The following is a 22,070-nucleotide window of genomic DNA, read 5'->3' on the forward strand; positions in this document are numbered from 1 at the left end:
GGAGTAAGTAAAGGCGAATGAGATTCTGGGAAGTCATGTGGAGATGTTAGTGGTGATGCGAAAATTATGGGAAAAGCCTTGACAACTCAAATTCCACCAACTCTGCCAACGAAGACTAATCCAATAATTTCAACAACAACAACAACAACAACAACAAGACCTTTGGAAAAAGGAATTGTTATTGGTGTTTCAAGTTCATCGTCGAAGCCCACACCGACTGAATCATATAATGGGAAAGGGAAATCTGTTTTCATTGAAAAGTCGAAGGAATAGAAAAAGAAGAGATTGAAGCTGAAATGGAAAAACAAAGACATCTTCAAAGTATTCTCAGGCTTTTTCAAAATGATCCTTCAACTCTGAACAATGGTGATCCCAGAAAACTACATAGCTATAAGAATATTGAAGCTATGGTAGTTCATGGAGAAATGCATGAATTTGAGAAGAAACCAAATAAGATTTATGCAACTGATAACTAAGATATGAATCAACTTGATTTTCCTATCAACAAGATGATGTATCTTATTGCGCAATATCAGATTGTTGACAAGTTTGATGACAAGGAAGAGTTTAAGAGGTTAAAGTTTCGATTTCATGCAGTACTTGGGAAAGAAGAAGAAGAAGAAGAAGAGTGATCACTCATCAAGATAGTTCGAGTTTTGAATATATCTAAAGATGTTTTGTTTGCGGGTGTACTTCAAAATTTTCGATATCTTGTGATCATGGCAAACAATACCAAATTCTCCTTTACTGTTGCTGACTTTCCTCTTATGAATCTAAATGACTTGATCTTAGTTGCGAAAATTCTTAAGGTCAACAATGAAACGAAACTTTAGAGTACAAGCAAAGAAGATTATTTGCTGGGTCTTGCTCATATCAAGGTTTTCATAGACAATTATTTCGATTGTTTAGCCTTGACAGACGTTGAATTAGCTTCAACAACGAGCAAAGAGATAATTGTTCCTCAATCAATTTCGAAGAGTAAAGTTGATCTGCAACCTAATAATGATGGGTATATTTGTCTAAAGCCACTAGGAATAATGTTTGTTGGAAGAAGCAAGAAAGGAAGAAAGACAAAGTATTTGTTTCAAGCCTGTGATGTCGAAAGATATACTACAGCTCATTATATGAACCTGATGGGTCATATGAATAACTGTAAGAAGAACAATGATAAAGATAAGGATGAGTTGAAGATGGTGATGAATTGGTATGCAACGATAAGGAGCTCGATGCATCAAGCAATCCATATATTAATGACTTAGATTCAACATTTCTCACAAAGCGGGAGAATGTTGGGGTTCGAAAGTTGTGAGATGTTGAAATTATATTTGTTACTTGTAATATCGAATTTTTGGATTGTATGTTTATTTTAAGGATTACTTTTGTAATGAAGCTTAGATGTCGAAGTCCTTATATTTTTTGTGCTTTTTAATTTTCCCTATAAATATGGGAAGTATACTTTAGAGGTTAAGAACTTTCCTGATTGTAATCGTATTCTCTTTCAACCTATTGTATTCAATTGATCAAGCAATACAAAGTGCCAAATAGATTATATTTAGATCTCTTGTTCTAAATCATTTCTAACTATGATTTTGTTTGATTACTCGATTCAATCGGAATTACAGTGTACGATTTAATGAGTAAATAGTACAAGCATATAAGTCAAAGTTTATCTATTCCTTTTTTCCTAGGAGGGTAAAAGAGATATCTTGGGCCCCTCGATGATTTTGTGTTGACTTATGTGTCGGGCCCGGTCAGGACTGAATTGACGTGTTTAATTAAGTTCTATGTCAAACGAATCAGAAGCCGGGAAACAAACAGTTGGACATTGAGAATGATTATGTTCCATGTTATTGTCCACACGATATCTTGCAAAATGGATGATTATATGATCCCTTATCTAAATGACGCGTCATTGACTAAGTCAGAGTTCGACAACAGATTTTGAGATCTACGATTGCTAATCGGATTTTAAAGTCATACTTGCAGTTATAGTTATTAGACTTATCTAGATGGAAGACTGTTGGAGTAGGTGTTTAAGCCCATAACTATAATTGGTATGTATTTGACCCGATAGTAGCATGGTCCTTTTAGGTTTCCTTCACCATAGCAATTTGATAGGATGAATTATGAAAAAAGAGGTTAATTGTGATTTATTAATATATTATAAGAATAATATATTAATTGAGAAATCATATTATTTAATTAGTATTGGTTATAAATTGATTTGGTGATCAAAAGAGACTGATTAAATTACGAGGACTGATATTGCAATTATCTAATAGTTGCAAGTTGGGCTTATAGATCCCTAGGAAGGGGTGGACGAAATTCTATATGTAGCCCACATAGATTTCGTCCAAAGGGGGCCTTTTGGAAGGATCTACTGGACTGCGTAAGGCTTAAGCAATCAGATTAGGGTTTTACCTGAAACCCTAACATCTCAGCTATATAAGGAACCCCTTGGCTCCTGGAAACCGGCCAATGCCTTTAAGCATGGAACCTTATCCGATTTTAGAGTCTCCATTACCTCTCTCTCTCTCTCTCTCATATTCTTCCAATTGCTACTTGGTGTTTGTGACTCATTAGAGGTGCAACAATTGAGTCACTAAGCTCTTGAAAGTCAAGATCTACAAGCTACAAGGAAAAGGTATTAATCTAACTTTGTTTTAGTTATAAACCTCGAAAATTGTATGCTAGATAGGGTTCATGCTTTGGATAATAAATTTACATGTATAACTTGAGAAAAACCTAGATTCAAAGCATTAGGGTTACATGTAAACCATAAGAATGTTGTAGTGCTCAAAACCCATCAGATCTGAGGGTCTATGATATTACAATAGGATAACATATACCATATCATCACACAAATTTCAACATAAGGGTATTTTGGACATTTTACTATATTTAAAAAGTAAAATTTTGGATTTTTAGGGATAATTAATTCTCCTAATTTTAAAAATTTGAATTTTTTTAAATTAATTTAGTTTTAATTCTAATGTAACTTTATATAATAACCGAATTGGTCCTGACAGAATGACAAAATGTCAGCCATAAACTAATAAAAATATTTTTGATGTTATTCTTATAGAATATTATTCCAACTCTTATATTTTTGATAATTAACCTAATTTAAGAATTTTACATATTCTTCATATGCATCCGAACTTAAATACAAATTCATACATATTTTTACAGACTAATAAATTTATAGATGACAATATAGTTATACATATTCTAACAAAATATCATTAAAAATGAATAAAATTCTTAAAAGATAGCATTCTTAAATATATAATTATTGAACAAATACACTTGATCTTCTTGAATGGTCCAAATAATCCTCTTGATTCCAACTATTCTTATGAAAATGTGATGTATTCTCGTAATAATGAAATTATTTGCAAATATACTTGTTGTTGAATTCGATTCCAAGTCTTTCACTTGTATGATCAATATTTGATTTCTTCTTTAAGCCATTCTGAAAGAATAACAGGCATTACTCATTAGTATTACCAGTTAAAAAAAATATACTTGGTGTTAATAAACATTCTTAAAGATACTCTGACAGAATGCATTTATACATTCTATGCTTTAGAATGTTTATACATAAAATACATTCTGCTAAAATATACTATCATTAACCATAGAAAGTTGTAAAATACAAGTCCATTCAAACTATGCTTTAACCCACAATTTTTAACTTATATTCTTATACGTTTTTTTTTTAAATTTTATTATCTTTTTATAAAATGACATAACTACACATATTAACTTCAATTCAAAGAAGAACCTTTCAATTCTGTTTCTTGCTTAAACTTCAATTCCATAAGAATTCTAACTGAATAGTATATACTTTACTTCTAGCAGAATATTTTAGCACAAGTATAAACATGTTACCATAATTCTAAAAAATAGTATGTAATTTACCTTAACATCTTTTGACAGAATTTTCCTAAATCGCTCAACATATCAAAACCCCTACTGAGTGAGTTGGTCTTAAAAGAAAACACGAACCCAATCAATACCCAAAAAAAGATATAGTAGGAACAATATTGAAACCCAATATGAAGACTGTAGGACAACTAAAACTAAAGGTCTAACACAATAAAAGACATTTTGTGAGAATGAATGCTATAAAATCAAATTCTTTTAAGCTATAAGTATAAAAAAAAAGTAAAATTACATGTATATTTATGAATGATTTTTTTGTCTAATTTTTTTTAATTGACTAGGGCGCTTGAGAGAACCATGTCGAAGGAAATCAAATATAGATCAATACATATCGATGGAAGGCAAACGGGCAACAAGTTGCGCCCCTAGCCCTTTCTGGATGACAAAACTAATTCTTTTGAAAACAACATCTGTGGATCTAGGAGATATATAACATTAGAATGCATGACCTGTTGGACTATGTTGAGGAGCTCCACCGCCTATGACACGAAAAAACCAAATGTATCAAATACAAAAGGTATAAACACATGTTGATTTTCTATACATGAATTCTCGTGCTTTGCCACTTTGCACGCATCGTCTTTCAAAGCGGCATGCCCTACTGTGAAATCCCCGCTCCTCAAATCTACAAGAAGAGAGACTCGAGTAAGATCCACAAAAGCATGCCTCCCTTCTATCCATTTAAAGACCAAAATGTTAGCCGACTTGAGTGTGTATCTTCCATCTCGTGGGTCCGTCAAAAAGTTCATTGGGGCTTCTTTCTTCACAGAAATACTAGCATGCCGACAAGCATCAGAGAGAACATCCCTAACAACATCATGTCGGTACATGATGTTTCTTCAATTTACATGTATATTTTATAACCATATAAAAAGGAAAATAAGTAAAATTACATGTATTTTAATGAATTAAAATTACATATAGAAGTGGAAGAATTATTTCTTCACTTGTCTGCTCAACAACTCTCCTAACCACTTTTAAATTGAAGAAACATCAAGCCTAATAGCATAAAATATTTACAACCATAATTTCATTAATCTTTACAGATGATGTACATCACAAAGATGAATTAGTATAATTAATAAGAATATCTGTTATAAAGTTTGATATACAAATGTAATATTACTCCACGATCGATGCAATTCATATCAAACATCAAATTGAGAGTTAGTCTAACAATCCAAAAGTCAAACTTTACCTTAATTTCTTGAAACAAAAGCATAACACATCATAAAAATGTTACTTTGCTACAAAAATAAATAAAACTCAATGACAAACGAATACAAAATTATAGATTTGAAGTATTTATGAGAAGATAATCTTGAAGTCCGAATCTCATACAATAATTATGCCGAGTATTTTAGGGTTTCTATGAGATTGTTAGAATCATGATGTAACTTTTATCAAGAAACAACACATACTAGAGAGAAATCATATAGGAGGTAGAGAAAGTTGAAATTAATCATATATATTACAAAGGGGCGATACATGTAGAAAGCGACTGGAATAAAATTGGGCTGTCGGTTGGAGCCTGTGTACTGTGCAGTCTCGACGGATCAATTTCGTTCTTCATTTTTATTTTTGGAGGGTGAAGAAAAAATGAGACAATAAAGAATTTGTAATGAAATTTATAATTATCTGCATAATTTATTGAATCCCTTTAATTCCTTGAAGAACAAAAAATTTGGTGGTGGTGTGTACGTGTGTGTGGTGATCGGCGATGGAGATGATGGTGGCGTTGGTCGCCAGCCAAGATGATGGTGGTTGTGGATGCTAGTTTTTAGAGAAAGAGGGGGAATGGGTGGTGATGTTATACAGTTGTGAAACTAATAAGCAGCCGACTCCTTGATTTCTTTTTCTTTTTTAGGCGAACAAGAACAACTACTGTGAGATAAAATAGAGAGATTAAGCCAACCTATTTATTTTGTTTCCTTAATTATAGGGATTTATTTAAAGGATACCATTAATTAGAAGTATAAAAAACCCAAAATACCGTCATTGATTTAATGAATTATTTATTTTTTGCTAATTTGTGATTGGTTCATTCATGCACACAATAGTTGCTAGAAACATTTGAATGATATTGTGAGTAAGGTTTGGATAGTGACAATCCTTGTGGCACGTATGACAAGAGGTTTACTAAAAAGATTATGGTTATTAAAAATGAGATTAAAGATTGGAGAAGAGATTTGAAATGTAAAGAGAACAAGGAATTTTAGGACCTTCTTGTAAAAATTGATGAGATGGAATTAATTGCAGAAGATTAGCCTCTTCCTTCCCCAGAAAGGGTAAATCGTCACCTTTGAAAGAAAAGAATTCAAGAACTCGATACAATTCAAAGATTTGCGTTAAATAAATGAGACTAAAATGGGATGTAGATGGTGATAAGAACTCTAAGTTATTTTACGAGGTTGATAATAACAATATGAGGAAAAATCATATTCATGTAGTCAGAATTAATGACATATGGGAAAATGATCCGACGAAAATTACTAAGGAGGTCTTCGATTTCTTTTCTAATAAGTTTGATGAACCTTTGTAGGACATGCCCAAAACTTATTAGTACTCCGTTCAAAAAGATTTTTGAGGGTGATAGAATGATGCTCACTCGTCCCATTGCCAAGGTTGAAATCAAAGAAGCTATTTGGTGTTGCGATAATGATAAAGCTCCGAATCTCGATGGATTCACTTTTAGTTTTTTGAAGCATTATTAGGAGTTGATAAAATTGGAAGTTAAGTTGTTTATGAAAGATTTTGAGGACTATGGGTCATTGGCGAGAGGATGCAATTCCTCATTTATTTCTTTAAGTCCAAAATCAAGAGACCCGCTAACTCTGAAAAATTATAGACCTGTTAAGCTTGTTGGATGTTTATATAAGATTCTTTTGAAAGTTTTGTCCATTCGCCTCAAAAAAGTGTTGAACAAGGTTATTAGTCCGAAGCAACCGACTTATGTTGAAGGAAAAAAATCTTAGATGGTCCACTTTTAGTAAATGAAATCATATTGTGGTGGTAAAAGGTTAAGAAAATGTCGTTAATTTTCAAAGTTGATTTCGAAAAAGCATTTGAATCTTTAAATTGGGACTTTTTGGATTCGATTATGGAGCAAATGAATTTTAGGTGGAAGTGGATGAGGTGGATTAGGGGCTATCTGGGTTCCATTCGGGCTTCTATCTTAATTAACGGTGCACCGATGAAAGAATTCAATATCAAAAGAGGATTGAGGCAAGGAGATCCATTAGCACATTTTCTCTTTATTATAGCCATTGAAGGTCTGCTATCTTCATCACTTCCATGGACTTTCTCTACCCAACAATGAAATCTCCATTTCACATTTTATGTATGCTGATGACGTTATCTTCATTGGCGAATGGTCGGATGTGAATTTTGTTAACCTTAATCGTTTGCTGTGTTGTTTCTTTATTGCTTCAGGATTGAAGGTGAATTTGCATAAAAGCCAGGTGTTTGGAGTGGGTATCATTGACTTGGATGTGCATAGGCTTGCTAGCATTCTCAAGTGTGAGCCGACCACTTTTCCTTTCATGTATCTTGGCTTATCGGTGGGGGCTAACATGAGGCTTGCTAAAAATGGAGTCTAGTGGTGGAAAAGTTTAGATCCAAACTTTCAAAGTGGAAGGTGAAGTGCCTTTGGTTTGGGGGAAGATTAATGCTTGTTAACTCGATGCTTAGTAGTATTCCTCTTTACTTTTTTCCTTATTTTGAGCCCCTGAAAATATTATTAATCTTCTCGAGAGATTTCGGAGGAGATTTTTATGCGGTGGTGATATTAATAAAAAAAGAATTAATTAGGTTGCTTGGGAGGTAGTTACCAAACTGAGGAAGTTAGGTGGTCTTGGCGTTGGTAGGTTGTAGTCGGCAAATTTGGTTCTTCTAGCTAAGTGGTAGTGGCGACTTAAAAATGATGGTCACTCACTTTGGTTATCATGCATTAAATCTATTCTCAATCTTAGTCTTATTGACGGGAAATTCTCGCCAAAAGTTCTTTGAAAGGTGTTTGGTATAGTATTGTTAGCATTAAAGGTGACTTATTGGAGAATGACATTTGTCTTAATAATATGTCTGTGCGTGGTTGGAAATGGTGATAGGACTTGCTTTTGGAATGATAAGTGGCGTAGTGATGCTCCGTTAATAGATCTATGCCCAAATTTATATGCGGTTGAGAAGAAAAAAGATCGTCTAGTTAGTAACAAGGCTGTTTTTGAAAATGGTGTGCTTATACAGTGGAATTGGGATTGGATAAGGTAGATGCGAAGGGGTTGAGAGGCTGCTCAGTTTTCGCAAATGTCTAATATATTGGAGGATTTCTCTTTTGTTCAGGGGAGAGATAGATGACGCTGGAGTGAAGATTCCAACGACATTTTCTCAGATTGATGCGAGTGATGACAGGGGCGGACGCAGGAATATCTAGCAGTAGTTGCACAAAAAAAACCGATCAAATAACAACATAGACTTGGAAAACAAGTTCGTGTTGGGCCGGGTTCGTATTGGATCGGTCAAGATTAACAAACCCATGACTTGTGTATAAGGAAATGGTAAACTTGAGAGGGAAAAATGGGCAATTCAATCAAATTAGAGAATTAAAAATAAGGAAAAAGTAATCTAATACTTTGGAAGTAAAGGTACAGTTGATACTCAATTCTATAATAGCCATACTGACTTGTGTATTAAGGTAATACACCCAACATATTCAGGTAATACACCCAACATATCTATAGTACATTTAAAGAAATTTGCCTACCTTGTCATAATCATTTTTCCTTTTGGTCTTTCTTCTTTAATGTGTAGATCTAGCAATTACTGATGAAGAAAAAAAAAGTCTGCTTCATAGAAAAATTGCTATGAACTCACTTACTCACACCCTCTTAAATAAGATCAATAAGAAACTCACAGGTAACAAATATCAAACAAAGAAAACCAATGTAAATAACTCAGAAATATCACAGTGTATATTCAAAAACAAAGAAACCCTAATTCACTAGAAATTCGAGAGTTGTAGTTCTCGCCTAAAATGGTTTCCGAATTCACAAAAGATTCCCTGTTCAATAATTGTTCGTAACCCTAAAACATCAAAAAAGGTAAATCCTAAATGCATTTAAGTTCAACACTAGAACATTACAAACGAAATTGTTGTTTCTGTTATGGTGGAGATATACCTAGCGCTTAGATGAATTCTGGTGGCGGTGCTTCTTCTCTCCCGATGGTCTCTTAAAGAGGGTCGTCGTTCTTCATATCTCTCCATGATGAAGTTCGTATTTTTGGATTAAAGTGGGAGAAAGAGAGAAATAGTGTACCTATGTTGTGGTGTCTTTGATCGTGGAGAGGGAGAAAGATACCAAAAAATTTGAGAATTGGAAATGCGCCCAAATTAGTTTTGTGAAGATTTTGAGAACTGTAATTGGCATGAAAATAAAAAAAAATGTTGAGAAAAGGACTTGAACCCATGGCATTTAAGAGAAGATGTGTATTGAGAGACACGTTAAACCAACTCAACCATTCAACTTTTGATAGTTTTTGTGAACTATAATAATAATATAATCATTTTTTGTAGATGTACATTAATAAAAAATCAAAAATTTTTACATTGCGTTTGGAAAAATTAAGGGTTGCCGGTGCCACTACGGCCACCATAATAAATCCGCCCCTGAGTGATGATGATATTGTGAGTAAGTTTGTCCGCGTAAAATGGATCCCTTTAAAAATTAATTGCTTTGTTTGGAGGTCATTCGAAGATAGAATTCCGACTTATATTAATCTGGCGAAGCGTGGGCTTAATGTCACTTCCACTCGTTGTCCTTTATGTCATAATATAGAGGAGAACTCAGAACATCTATTCTTCTTATGTGATTATGCTAAAGACATTTGGGGATAGTTTACTGGATGGTCTAATATTTGGAGTGATATTCCTTCTTCTTGCTCTAAACTTGTGGCTAGGCTCAACTCTTCAAGTGTGGGAAAATGTTTGAAGAAATTGTTCCCGTCGCTTGTTTATTCGTTGTTATGGATGATTTGGAAGGCCCGGAATGAGTTAGTTTTTAGAAATAAAAGACGAGTTATATTGAACGTGGCGGACGATATATGCGTTAGCACTTTTAATTAGATTAAGTGTAGATCCAAATTTTCTAATCTTGTTTAGTTTGTTTAGTGCATGTCTCCGTAGTTAAACCTTTTTTGTATCGAGACTTGAGGTTCTTGCTTAAGTTTTTTATTTGTCAATGCTAATTTTTGCTTAAATTCAAAAAAAAAAAAAAAAAAAAAGTCACAGTGTAATAAAAATACGTAGTTTTTATTAAATGTCTAGGCTCCAAGTAATTGTCAATTCCTTTGTTTGTTTTTTGTTTTTTGTTTTTTGTTTTTTTCACTTTTCTGATTTCGTTCCTGTGATATGAGCTAGTTTCTAGCACACTTGCAAACTTACAACTGTTCCTATATATTAGAATCGTTGGGAAGGGTATCAATGATAGACAATCTTGTTATGTGTTTGTACAACCGCGATATATGGAACTCAAGGAACCCTACAACTTTTAATGGATAGTTTTCATGTTGGAAGACACTCGTTCGAACAATCAAATTAAAGATTTTTCTTTTGGACATCTATTGTTATTGCTATGATAGTTCCATATGTGGCTAAGCAAACAGTGGATACTATATTTAATGCTTAGATAAATCTTTCATTTTCTTAAATTTATAATTTACAATAGGTGTCATCTTGTGGTTAAGTACCAATGTCAACTAGACTCGATCTTGTTGTGGGTCATTTTATATGGGATTGATGAAGATTTTTTTTCCCAAATGTGTTATAATATGAAAAATAATTTGGTTGACATTCACTAACCATAACAAAAGTTGATCACCAACTTTGTTTATATTAAATACACATAATACTTTTGTATTTAGCAACCTTTTCAACAACATAACATGTTATAAATTTTGTAACGCATATACTCCCAAAATTTTCAAACTAGGAGTTTGAAAATCCTCTCACGAGTTTACATATACTTTTCAACTGTTATACTTATAAATTATAATAACTTATAAGGACTCTAAGTTATCCTTTTTAACCTTTTAGCCCCCTAACTTTTCTTCTCTATTTCGTCGACGTCCAAGTCCAAAAGCTATCTCCTTATTTATACCTTTAACTATCGCCTGCTTATACTCGCACAAAACCTACTCGGTTTCTTCTCTTTGAACAACAATGGCTTCCTCTGTAACCCCAACACCAATTTTGAAAGATGAACTCGATATCGTCATACCCACGATTCGAAACCTTGATTTCCTAGAGATGTGGAGGCCATTCTTTCAACCTTACCATCTAATCATCGTACAAGATGGCGATCCTTCAAAGGTCATCAAAGTCCCCGAAGGCTTCGATTACGAGCTCTATAATCGTAACGATATCAACAGAATCCTGGGTCCTAAAGCTTCTTGTATCTCCTTCAAGGATTCTGCTTGTCGTTGCTTTGGTTACATGGTGTCGAAGAAGAAGTACATCTTCACCATTGACGACGATTGCTTTGTAAGTTTATCGAATTTCTCTTTGCTTAATGATTCCATTGTGCTTAGTTTCGAATATGATTGTAGATTACGGATGGGGTTTGGGTTTAAGATTGAAATTTAAAAACATACTTCGAAATTATCCGCTTCTTGTCTTAAGATCGTATGATTTGGGGAAATTTTCCTGAATTTTGAATTTAACATTGAAATTAACTTCAATGATGTTTAACTCTTGTTACTTCCATTGATATTTCCACCGATCTGGGGTTTTGACTAGGTCTGTTAGCGTGTTTGACTTGGATCTGGCTTTTCCGTTTCTAAGTAACAGAGTCACCCTGTGAAAAAGGGAATACCCTGATTATGACATGAAATCCATCTCTAATAATTGCGTGGGTATGTGGACATGGACACTTCAAAAATAATAACATTGAGATCTATTCCTTCGAGTATGGATCTTCATTGATATTGAATTTGAAATCTGACCCTTTTCGATTTGATTACCTCTGATCAATGTATGCATGCATCTTAAATCAAAAAAACTTTCTAGATCTAAATTACAATTCTTTCCACCAAGAACTTGATCTCGTTACATCAGGCACACCAAGTGTTTGATAAATTGCTTTCTCTTCCATACTCTCACATAACTCACCTTCTTCATCAGGTTGCAAAAGACCCATCTGGAAACGACATCAACGCACTCGAACAACACATCAAGAACCTCCTCTCTCCATCAACCCCCTTCTTCTTCAACACCCTCTACGATCCATACAGAGAAGGCACAGATTTCGTCCGTGGGTACCCCTTCAGCCTCCGTGAAGGTGTCCCCACCGCAGTCTCCCATGGCCTCTGGCTCAACATCCCTGACTACGACGCCCCAACTCAACTAGTCAAACCCCGCGAAAGAAACACCAGGTAACTAAACAGATCAAACAACCAAAAATCTTCATTTCTTCCTTTTCAAGATCTCATTTTCATCCTCAATCTTCAGGTTTGTAGACGCAGTTTTAACAATTCCAAAAGGAACCCTATTCCCGATGTGTGGAATGAACCTTGCTTTTGATCGAGAACTCATAGGCCCTGCAATGTACTTTGGTCTAATGGGCGATGGTCAACCAATTGGTCGCTATGATGACATGTGGGCAGGGTGGTGTATGAAGGTGATCTGTGATCATATGGGGTGGGGGGTGAAGACTGGTTTACCCTACATTTGGCATAGTAAAGCTAGCAACCCTTTTGTGAATTTGAAAAAAGAATACAAAGGGATTTATTGGCAGGAGGAGTTGATCCCATTTTTTCAGGCGACCACCCTACCAAAAGAGTGCACCACCGTGCAAAGCTGCTACAAGGAGCTTTCAAAGCAGGTGAAAGCTAAGCTTGGGAAGGTTGATGACTATTTCAACAAGCTTGCTGATGCTATGCTGACGTGGATTGAAGCTTGGGATGAGCTTAATCCATCTGGTCAACAAGTTGTTAATGGGAAGTGAAGTTTAGGGTTTGAATTTTGAAACATTGAAGTTGATCCATAGTTGAATTATTTGGTAGTATTGCATTAGGTTTATTAATGAATTATTTATATTTGAGTTATTTTTGTAAGGTATTTGAGCATTTGAATTTTTGGAGTATGGAGGGTTATGATGAGGATATTTATTATTATATATAATACCTTTTGGGATTGATTTTGTTCATGTGCTTTTGTTTACTTAAACTAAATTTGAAATCTTGAAATCATTGTTGTGTGGGATCCACTTGGAAATTTGATTAAATTTTTTACTTTTTAGCGGAGTCCCCACGTTTTTATCACAAGAATCGACTGTTTGTGTCCCTCATTAAGAGAGTGGTCCTTTTGCAGGTTTGAATTTTGATAATCTATGATAACTTTTGTTGTACATGAGTAATGAGTCATGAGGTGAAAGGTATGGGACTATGGGTGAAATTGTTAAAGATTTGTGATTTGGAATTTACAATTTGGGTAAAGATAGATATTGTTTTGTACAATATATTTGTTAATAGATTTGTGATTTGGAATTTACAATTTGGGTAAAGATAGATATTGTTTTGTACAATATATTTGTTAATGAAGTTGTTTCAAGGATTATTTTTGTAACATATGGTTGTAATTTGATAAAAATCTATTATATGATTATTTATACGACAATCCAATCTTGAAAATGTCGATAGAAATTTTAACTTATAGGAAACAGCTTGCATCCTTTTGTTTTCTTCCTTCTTTTTCTTTTGTTAGTCGCTTTCATGTCCGGCTGTATATTTAAATCAAATACGAGAATAAGCTAGATTAGACTATTTAATAGGAAATTATAAACAAATCGGTCGTTGTAGTATAGTGGTAAGTATTCCCGCCTGTCACGCGGGTGACCCGGGTTCGATCCCCGGCAACGGCGATTTTGTTTTATTTATTTATTTATTTTTTTTTTGGGTTTTCACTATAACATTTGCTATTTTATTTGAAAAGGCAATGCCAAAAACAATTTTAAGAAGATGCATCTTAAATTTCTACCATAACTAACAACTTAAATGGTGAAAATGAAGCTTTCTGCAGATTCAATCGCTACAATATAACCATATTTATTTATGAAGCTCCACTCGCTCAAGCTGTGATGATAGGTGAAGCAAGTCGACAGTAGACACCTCATCACACCATAGCCGATTCTGAGAGTTTACGTATTCAGAACCCACCATTAATGGGTTCATGTTATTTAACACTCCAGACGCTAGATGGGTATTCTGATTCAATGCGTGTGTCCATGATGTTGGGTTTCTTGATAAATGAAATGAAGAAGAACCATGTGATTGAGATGACAGAGGAGAGAGAGCACACGTTGAATCCATGGTAATGAAGTCCTCTTCACCACCTAAAAAGTTTAATATATAATCACTGCAATTTCTCAACGAAAATTTAGAAAAAAGAACGAGTTGTTCATCCTTGTTTCTCACCTGATTGATCCTTATTAAGAAACGGAAATAAATGGGAATTTGATGCTTGTATGTATTCATTATTATCGACATAAAGTGATGGGTACTGATCTATATCTATTATAGATGATCTTGCCCTTGTTTTTGTAGATCCTTTAACCTTGGTGCCTGTTGGATCTTGAAAATTATTTGAATTAGTAACAAAAACGAAACTCAAAATTAAGAAACACAAAATTTTGAGAGAGTGGTGTCAAGATCTTACGATATGGTGGAAGCAATCTCCCATGGCGACTAGAATGAGGTTTCCTTCGTCGCTCATTATGATCAGCTAGACGTTTCCTGCAACTCCTCTTTCCATCATCAAATTCTTTCAACAAATGAAACCTAGAATCAAGAAACAAGCTTAGAAATGGTGCGTAAATCAGTTTGAAAGATGCTTCATTGATACAAATCGGGATATAAAACTTGAAAAGATTTGAATTTAGTTAATGGGTATGAAAAATTACCTGCTACACTGTTGACAAAACCTTTGTTCGACTCCATGCACGATGACTTTAGCTGTTTTTGAGTGTAATTCACACACTTTATGCCTCTTATGGTAATCTTTACAAGAGACAAGGCTCTTGTTGCAGCCATGAACTTTGCATAATGGTGACAAAGAATTGAAAACCATGGTTCGTTTCTGTTTAGATGCCACGTGTGTAGTAAGATCAAGTAGTTGATTTGACTCGACAACAGAACTCAACAACTCAGAACTCGATTCATGTTCTTCAAGAAACTTATTGTGAGTGGCACCCATAATAGGACTCGACAATGAGTTCCCAACGATTTGAGGGAAACAAATCTCTCCAAATCCTTGATTCTCAACGCACATTGCGTTATTTGAGAAAACCATATTGTTCTCAAAGATAAATGGAGATTTGGATTCCCAATCCAATGATCCCATTTTAGCTTTAGAATCGAAGGTCCAAGACTCCATCTCCAAAATCTAGAAACTGAAAAACATGATTATATATAAGACTCTATTTCTTGAAATGATGCAAAACGCAACTCACGTAAAGAATAAAGAATAACGAAGATCAAGAAAAGTAAAAATGTAAGCCATATGAGGAAAGTTTAATCAAAATAAGGTAAATATGGTGTTTGGAAGGATGCTTTAATGGGAAGACAATGTGAGATACTGAGGGAAAGAAGCAGAAGCAAGAAGTGTATTTAGTTGACAAGGGACCATGAAAACGACAATGAAAGGTTGAACCCATGCGATTTAAGTATGATGGAGATAGGTAATAAGGTTAGAAGGGGGCCATGCGGTGGGTGGTGACTATTATGGTCGTAAATTGATGGAGACAGTACATAGGTTGCGCGTCCCAACTCCATGGAAGAAGGTCTGGGAAATTCGTAATAAATTCAAGAAAGAGTTATTTTGTAATATGTACGTAATAGACACGGTTTGCGTACTACAAAATCATGTGACAATCTTTAACCAGAGACTTATTACTAAGATGTTTTGTTAAGTTAAACTTCGTGATAAATTATAATTGGATGATATATGGGAAGTGGGGCTTGATTACAAAATCAGGTTGTCAACCTACCAAAACTCTTCTTGAGTGGTATGTTAGAAAACGGAGTAGAAAATAGTGGTTGTTAATTTTAATGAATTTGGATATATGACGATCGTTTTCACTTTTCGTATTGATATTTCTTCCAGTAATATCTGATATTTCTTCCGGTAATGTTTGGGTTACTTTGAAATTCAATTCATGTTAATCCCGTGAGAAACACTTAGGCCATCTTCAATGCATTGAACTCAAATGAGTTCAATGGATTGCCACATATACATTCCACTCACATTACAATTTTACCTATAAACTCTACACTCCATTAAACCCAATACAATTTAATGGATTGTCACATCATGTATATGTGTGTGAGAGGAGAGAGAGTGTGGAGTTCAATGGGGATTTTGAGTTTAATGGGATTAAACTCCCCATTAAACTACCATTGAAGATGGCCTTAGGGGTCGTTTGATAGTTGCTGATTGGGTTAGAGCTGACTGAGTTAGGAGCTGACTGGGTTAGAAATGCTGACTGAGTCCACATCTGACTGAATTTATGCTGTTTGATTATTTATCTGACTCATTGTGCTGAATGATTAAAATGACCATATTATCCTTATGTTTTCCTTTTGTGTTGGATAAAATAATTATACAAATAAAAATTATCACATTAAATCCAAATTAAACATACATAATTAAAAATCCAAATACGAAGTGTAATACAAAATCCAAATACACATTGTCATACATAATAAAAAAGTATATCATTTAACGTGAACCATTTGAAAGTAACTCATTAGCAATCTGGTCACGCAAAGTAGTCATATACTTAACGGCTTCCGAACCCCATTCTATGCCTTATATGTTTTGGCCCTCACTTCCTCCACCTCCCACATTAGGAGTAACCATAGTGTTTTTTTCAAAGTTCGTAAATAGGTCATCTTCAATATTGTACTTCTTTATAAAATTATAGACCGCGACACAGGCAATGACTATGTCTCTTTGCACTGGAAAAGGATAAGGAGCCATACGTTTTAAAATTGGAAATCTCGCCTTCAATACACCATAAGCACGTTCAATGAAATTTCTAAGTTGTGCATGAGCATGATTGAACCTTTCTTCCTTAGTTAAAGCTCTGTTTCTTCGAAAATCAGCTAACCAATACCTAGTATTGCGGTAAGGAGCCATAAATCCACGGGTGTTGGTGTATGCGGCATCACAAAGGTAATATTTATCTGTAGATGGGTGACAAATTAATCATATAAATAATATAGATAATAAAACTTATAGAAAAATGACCAACCTGGTGGAGGGAATGGAAATCCAGAAGTCGGATTAAATGCAACTTCTTTCAAAACTTTAGAATCGTGTGCTATGCCCTCCCATCCAGCCCATACAAAGGTGAATATCATATCAAAATCACAAATTCCGATTACACTTTGATAACATTCACCTTTTCCTCTTCCCCTATAGCGAGTTTGTTCATCAACGGGCACAACTGCATGTACTAGTGTTCCATTTAGTGCACCTAATGCTCCAGGAAAAATGTTTTTTAGCCGTCTATAACGTTCCGAGGTATTTCTTGTTGTATTAGAAGACGTTGGTACAATAATTTCTCTTGCAAAGCACATCATTGCTTTTAGCACTTCATGAAAACATTGATGAATCGTTTGTATGGAGTGGTGAAATCTTTCTTTAACAGCTCGAAAACGTTCATTATGTCCTACAACATGTAAAAATATAGTCATCTTCTCTTCAACGCTTATTGTCCTACTATGTTGCAACCGGTTTCTTTGAGTAAAATGATTGCATAATAATACAAATGCATCTTGTGAAAGACCTATCATATCAAAACATTGTATAGGATCTCTGTGTATCAAATCTTGTGTATATGCATGCCCAGTTTCTTCCGATTCGTTAGCTTTTATTCTTTCAATTCTTTTTTTTTTCTTTTCCGAACCAACATCAACCAATAGCATGAGAGTATAAGGAAACCTAAAAACTCACCTTCCTTATCCATATGTAACCTGTTACATGTTAATACAAATCACATAAGTTTTATAACATAAACCATAAAATTAATCAATAACATTAAAATGGATGACATATAACTCCATAAAATAAAAATCCATAACATAAAAATCCATAACAAAAAAGTCAATACCAATTAACAATCCTAAACATAACACATAAACAACCTAAACTTAAAAATCCTAAATATAACACGAAACAACCCTACACATAAAAATCCATAACATGTACCATAATATAAATCCATAAAGCATAAAGCAAAAAACATCCTAAAGTCATACTAAAATCAACCAAGTAATCCATAATTCTTTCCCGCACTTTTCACCCACAACTCACAAGTCGAAGACTCGAGGCGTAACCAAATTTTCCTGTTACCAGCATTTTCAGCGAACAACATAAGAGCGGTGATGAGGGAGCACCGTTATGCAACTTGGTGCATAGATCAGGGTAAAGGAGGGGTGCATTTCTTAATTTCTCAACCATCTTGTTCGACTGTTTGAAAAAATAATTTTATTATTAAACTTTTTAATAAATAATAATGTGTTTTAAATTAAAAGATTACCTTCGCTTCCGCTTACCACTCTTCATCCGTCATTTGAAACGTGTTTGTGACAGGATTATAGAGATTCCCAGTTTTGTTTTTTAATTTCAACCAAACTGCATACTTGCTTTTCAAGTAGTCATAACGATATTTCATTTGTTTTTTCTCAACAACAAAGTCGTGTTCTTTTTTTAGTTTTTTAGCTATTATATTCCATGGGGTAATTTTAAGACCACTACCCTCCCGACCGTTATTTGTTAGTTCTTCGATACATGAATCAAGAAAAGTTTTGTTCACAAAATCCGAAGACCAACTAGCTCTACTTCTCTTTTCTGCCATGTCTAAGGAATAAATAAATGTTTAGCTTGTTATGCAAGTATATACACATATTTCCACACATATACACAAGTACATGTATACATATACATATACACATAAACATATTTGGAGGATATATAGTAATTAATCAATACACATGTTTAGCTCGTTAATTACTATACACATGTTTAGCTCGTTAATTACTATACACATATAAAGTAATTAATCAATACACATTTTTCTGCATCATAATTTTTCCTCGTTAATTTTGTTCCTTTAAAATTCAAAAACATAAGTACATGTATACATATACATATTCAATTTTCTGCATCATAATTTTTTCTGCATCAAGAAATAACATGCATGCTCCCATGTAATTTCAACAACAAAATAAATCACACGAACAGCCGAAAACAAAACATCCTAAATATTAACAAAATTTCTAGTTAACACCTATTGCAATAGCCAAAAACATAGCCAAAAAACAAATAAGGAACATGAAGGAAGAAACATATACAATCCATGAACAAGCATGAAGAAACAATTATTTCTCACTGAGAAATAATGAGAAGTCGTGAAAACATGAAACAAATAAAACCACAATTTGCATATATCTAGCAAAGCATCATGGAGCACATCACAGTAAAAAAAACGAGCAAATATTTCATCAATTATTGGATACATGCACACCAAATAGAAAAAGAATAAAAGAAGAAAATCAAACTCGAAAAATCACAGCAAAATAATCAACTTTTCAGCAACAATGGAGCAATAAAAAATGAGAAAAAATCAAGGAAAACAAACCTGGTAAGAGTAGATGCCGTCTCTGGTTGACTGGTCGGAGGAAGAAACAGCCGGCGAGAAGCAGATGAGCATGAGAGAAATCGTCGATAGCTGCCTTTTCTTTGTGGAGGTTATCAACGTATTACGTAGGGTTAATTCTGAATACACATAACCAATTTATGTACCAGTCCAACGATTGAGAAGGAAGGACCGAATCGGCTTTTTTTCTTGGAGCGAGTCTTATGTTTGGACCGAGTCCTTCATTCTAAAAACGAAATCAAACATATTGATCTACCTTTTTTGGACCGGGTCCCCTATTGGACCCAATTAGAAGAAATATCAAACGACCCCTTAAAGTTCTAGACACCAAAAAACGATTTTGTTTTTGGAGAGCATATAGATTGTTAGATTTCGTAAGAAAGTTCCAAATAAGTGGAATATGAGTACATATACATGTCTATTTGAAAATTGGATAAACAGCCGGCGAGAAGCAGATGAGCATGAGAGAAATCGTCGATAGCTGCCTTTTCTTTGTGGAGGTTATCAACGTATTACGTAGGGTTAATTCTGAATACGCATAACCAATTTATGTACCAGTCCAACGATTGAGAAGGAAGGACCAAATCGGCTTTTTTTCTTGGACTGAGTCTTATGTTTGGACCGAGTCCTTAATTCTAAAAACGAAATCAAACATATTGATCTACCTTTTTTGGACCGGGTCCCCTATTGGACCCAATTAGAAGAAATAGCAAATGACCCCTTAAAGTTCTAGACACCAAAAAACGATTTTGTTTTTGGAGAGCATATAGATTGTTAGATTTCGTAAGAAAGTTCCAAATAAGTGAAATATGAGTACATATACATGTCTATTTGAAAATTGGATAAGGTTGATGAAAAATACGAACCTGCAGTTGAAAACGGTTTCTGAAAAAAAAAACTATGCACATAAATCAAGCTGCTTTATTCGAACCACCATAGGTAGCTTCAGTCCCCCTGAGTTGCATTTGAGCATATCCAAAATCTTCTTCTTTCTTCAAGTTCCCAAAATTCTGGTTGTTATGAAGCTTGAGCTCTGTTGGACTCCGTAAGTGCACTACTCTTTCACCTCCGCTCTTCATCATGTTTGGGGTCAAATTTTCTGTAACGACCCAAAAATCAAGGGTAAAAATTTCATTTTTAATATAATCAAACATTGATACAATTTATTTCAAACATTTCAAAGCATCATTAAGTATAACATTTATTAGAGTTCATCCAAAAATCATTTATTGCGGAAATCATATGTGTGTGCACTACAATCAATCCGAGCTCTTCTTTTCCAAACCGATGATACCTGAAACCAAAATTGTGAACCGTAAGCACAAAGTTTAGTGAGTCCCCCAGAGCATACCCCACACACAATCCACATAACACATATCATATTAGCTGTATAAGCTATCTCTACCATATAACATTAGCTATAAAAGCTATCTCTACCACATATCAAATAACATATTAGCCATGAAGTTATCTTTACCATATAACATTACCTATAAAAGCTATATCTACCACATATCCCTGTATAAGGATGCTATGGGCTCCCCCATATGGTCTTACACCTAAGTGCCATGGGCTCCCCCCATGGTCTTTCCCTGTTGGACGACCATGGGCTCCCCCACATGGTCTTACATCCAAGTGCCATGGGCTCCCCCTATGGTCTTTCCCTGCCAATATCGTATATAATCAAATAGCAAATCATGTATCACAGAAGTATCTACACATAACACGTACATAAACCTGTAAGGATGACGTGGGCTCCCCCTAGGGTCTTATACCAGTGTGCCGTGGGCTACCCCACATGGTCTACCATGCAAGTATCATAAAGACAACTAGCATACCACATATCATATAATCACTAGCATACCACTTAGCATAAAGCTAACTATCATACCACATATCTCTACTACAACTAGTGTACCACATAACATAAAATGGGCCGTCCTTGGTGCCTTAGACCCATTGGTATGGTGAGAAGACTCACCTTGCACTGCAGAAGCTTCCCACATGAATTCCTTAGTTGCTTCCCTGCCAGCTTTCCGAGTTGTCACTACCAATCAATATACCCAATTAGCAATTGGGTCCCATACCATAATGTCACACCCCCAAACCAGAATGGGGGAAACATTCGGGGGTGGAGGACTTCATGTATAGTATCACAACAATGCATAATAGTAATCGAAGTACAACAACAATTGTATTTACAAAGTTATAAGTTTTACAACTGTGTTCAAAACATAATGTATATGAACTTAAAGGTACAAGTTTAAAAGACACGAGTTTATAGATCCCCATCTTCCCAAAAGCTGTGACTGTACCTGTATTACTGTTTCCCTGAGAATGCAAGTAGTTTTTGAAAAAATGTTAACAATTAAGTTGGTGAGTTCATAAATATGTTTGCAACTGAAATCTGTT

General features: G+C 34.5%; 5 protein-coding genes and 1 non-coding gene across 7 annotated transcripts; 3 read left to right on the plus strand and 3 right to left on the minus strand.

The window, feature by feature from the left end:
* The first annotated feature begins 6,976 nt into the window (after positions 1-6,976).
* LOC145099129 (secreted RxLR effector protein 78-like) lies at positions 6,977-7,547 on the plus strand. Its single transcript, XM_079036715.1, has 2 exons — positions 6,977-7,220; positions 7,381-7,547. Exons 1-2 carry the CDS (start codon positions 6,977-6,979, stop codon positions 7,545-7,547), a joined length of 411 nt encoding a protein of 136 aa, XP_078892841.1.
* Positions 7,548-11,113: 3,566 nt separating this feature from the next.
* On the plus strand, positions 11,114-13,145 carry LOC145103199 (putative UDP-arabinopyranose mutase 2). Its single transcript, XM_079040765.1, has 3 exons — positions 11,114-11,482; positions 12,122-12,372; positions 12,449-13,145. Exons 1-3 carry the CDS (start codon positions 11,162-11,164, stop codon positions 12,942-12,944), a joined length of 1,068 nt encoding a protein of 355 aa, XP_078896891.1. The 5' UTR covers positions 11,114-11,161; the 3' UTR covers positions 12,945-13,145.
* A 642-nt stretch (positions 13,146-13,787) lies between these two features.
* TRNAD-GUC (transfer RNA aspartic acid (anticodon GUC)) lies at positions 13,788-13,859 on the plus strand. The gene has a single exon. It is a non-coding gene; the product is annotated as a tRNA-Asp (tRNA).
* An 87-nt stretch (positions 13,860-13,946) lies between these two features.
* Positions 13,947-15,615, minus strand: LOC145103200 (squamosa promoter-binding-like protein 6). 2 transcript variants are annotated; one of them, XM_079040767.1, is made up of 4 exons: positions 14,898-15,615; positions 14,654-14,775; positions 14,413-14,559; positions 13,947-14,330 (listed from the first exon to the last, which is right to left on the minus strand). In XM_079040767.1, exons 1-4 carry the CDS (start codon positions 15,368-15,370, stop codon positions 14,044-14,046), a joined length of 1,029 nt encoding a protein of 342 aa, XP_078896893.1. In that variant the 5' UTR covers positions 15,371-15,615; the 3' UTR covers positions 13,947-14,043. The 2 variants fall into 2 exon arrangements, with proteins under 2 accessions (XP_078896893.1, XP_078896892.1); XM_079040766.1 differs by having other exon boundaries at positions 14,413-14,568.
* Positions 15,616-17,199: 1,584 nt separating this feature from the next.
* On the minus strand, positions 17,200-17,925 carry LOC145099130 (uncharacterized). Its single transcript, XM_079036716.1, has one exon. It carries the CDS (start codon positions 17,923-17,925, stop codon positions 17,200-17,202), a length of 726 nt encoding a protein of 241 aa, XP_078892842.1.
* Positions 17,926-18,444: 519 nt separating this feature from the next.
* Positions 18,445-18,857, minus strand: LOC145099131 (L10-interacting MYB domain-containing protein-like). Its single transcript, XM_079036717.1, has 2 exons — positions 18,556-18,857; positions 18,445-18,469 (listed from the first exon to the last, which is right to left on the minus strand). Exons 1-2 carry the CDS (start codon positions 18,855-18,857, stop codon positions 18,445-18,447), a joined length of 327 nt encoding a protein of 108 aa, XP_078892843.1.
* Positions 18,858-22,070: the final 3,213 nt, after the last annotated feature.

This window comes from Lactuca serriola, chromosome 4, assembly GCF_051521515.1.
Source record: "Lactuca serriola cultivar US96UC23 chromosome 4, Lser_US96UC23_V15, whole genome shotgun sequence".
NCBI classification, from domain to species: Eukaryota; Viridiplantae; Streptophyta; class Magnoliopsida; order Asterales; family Asteraceae; genus Lactuca; species Lactuca serriola.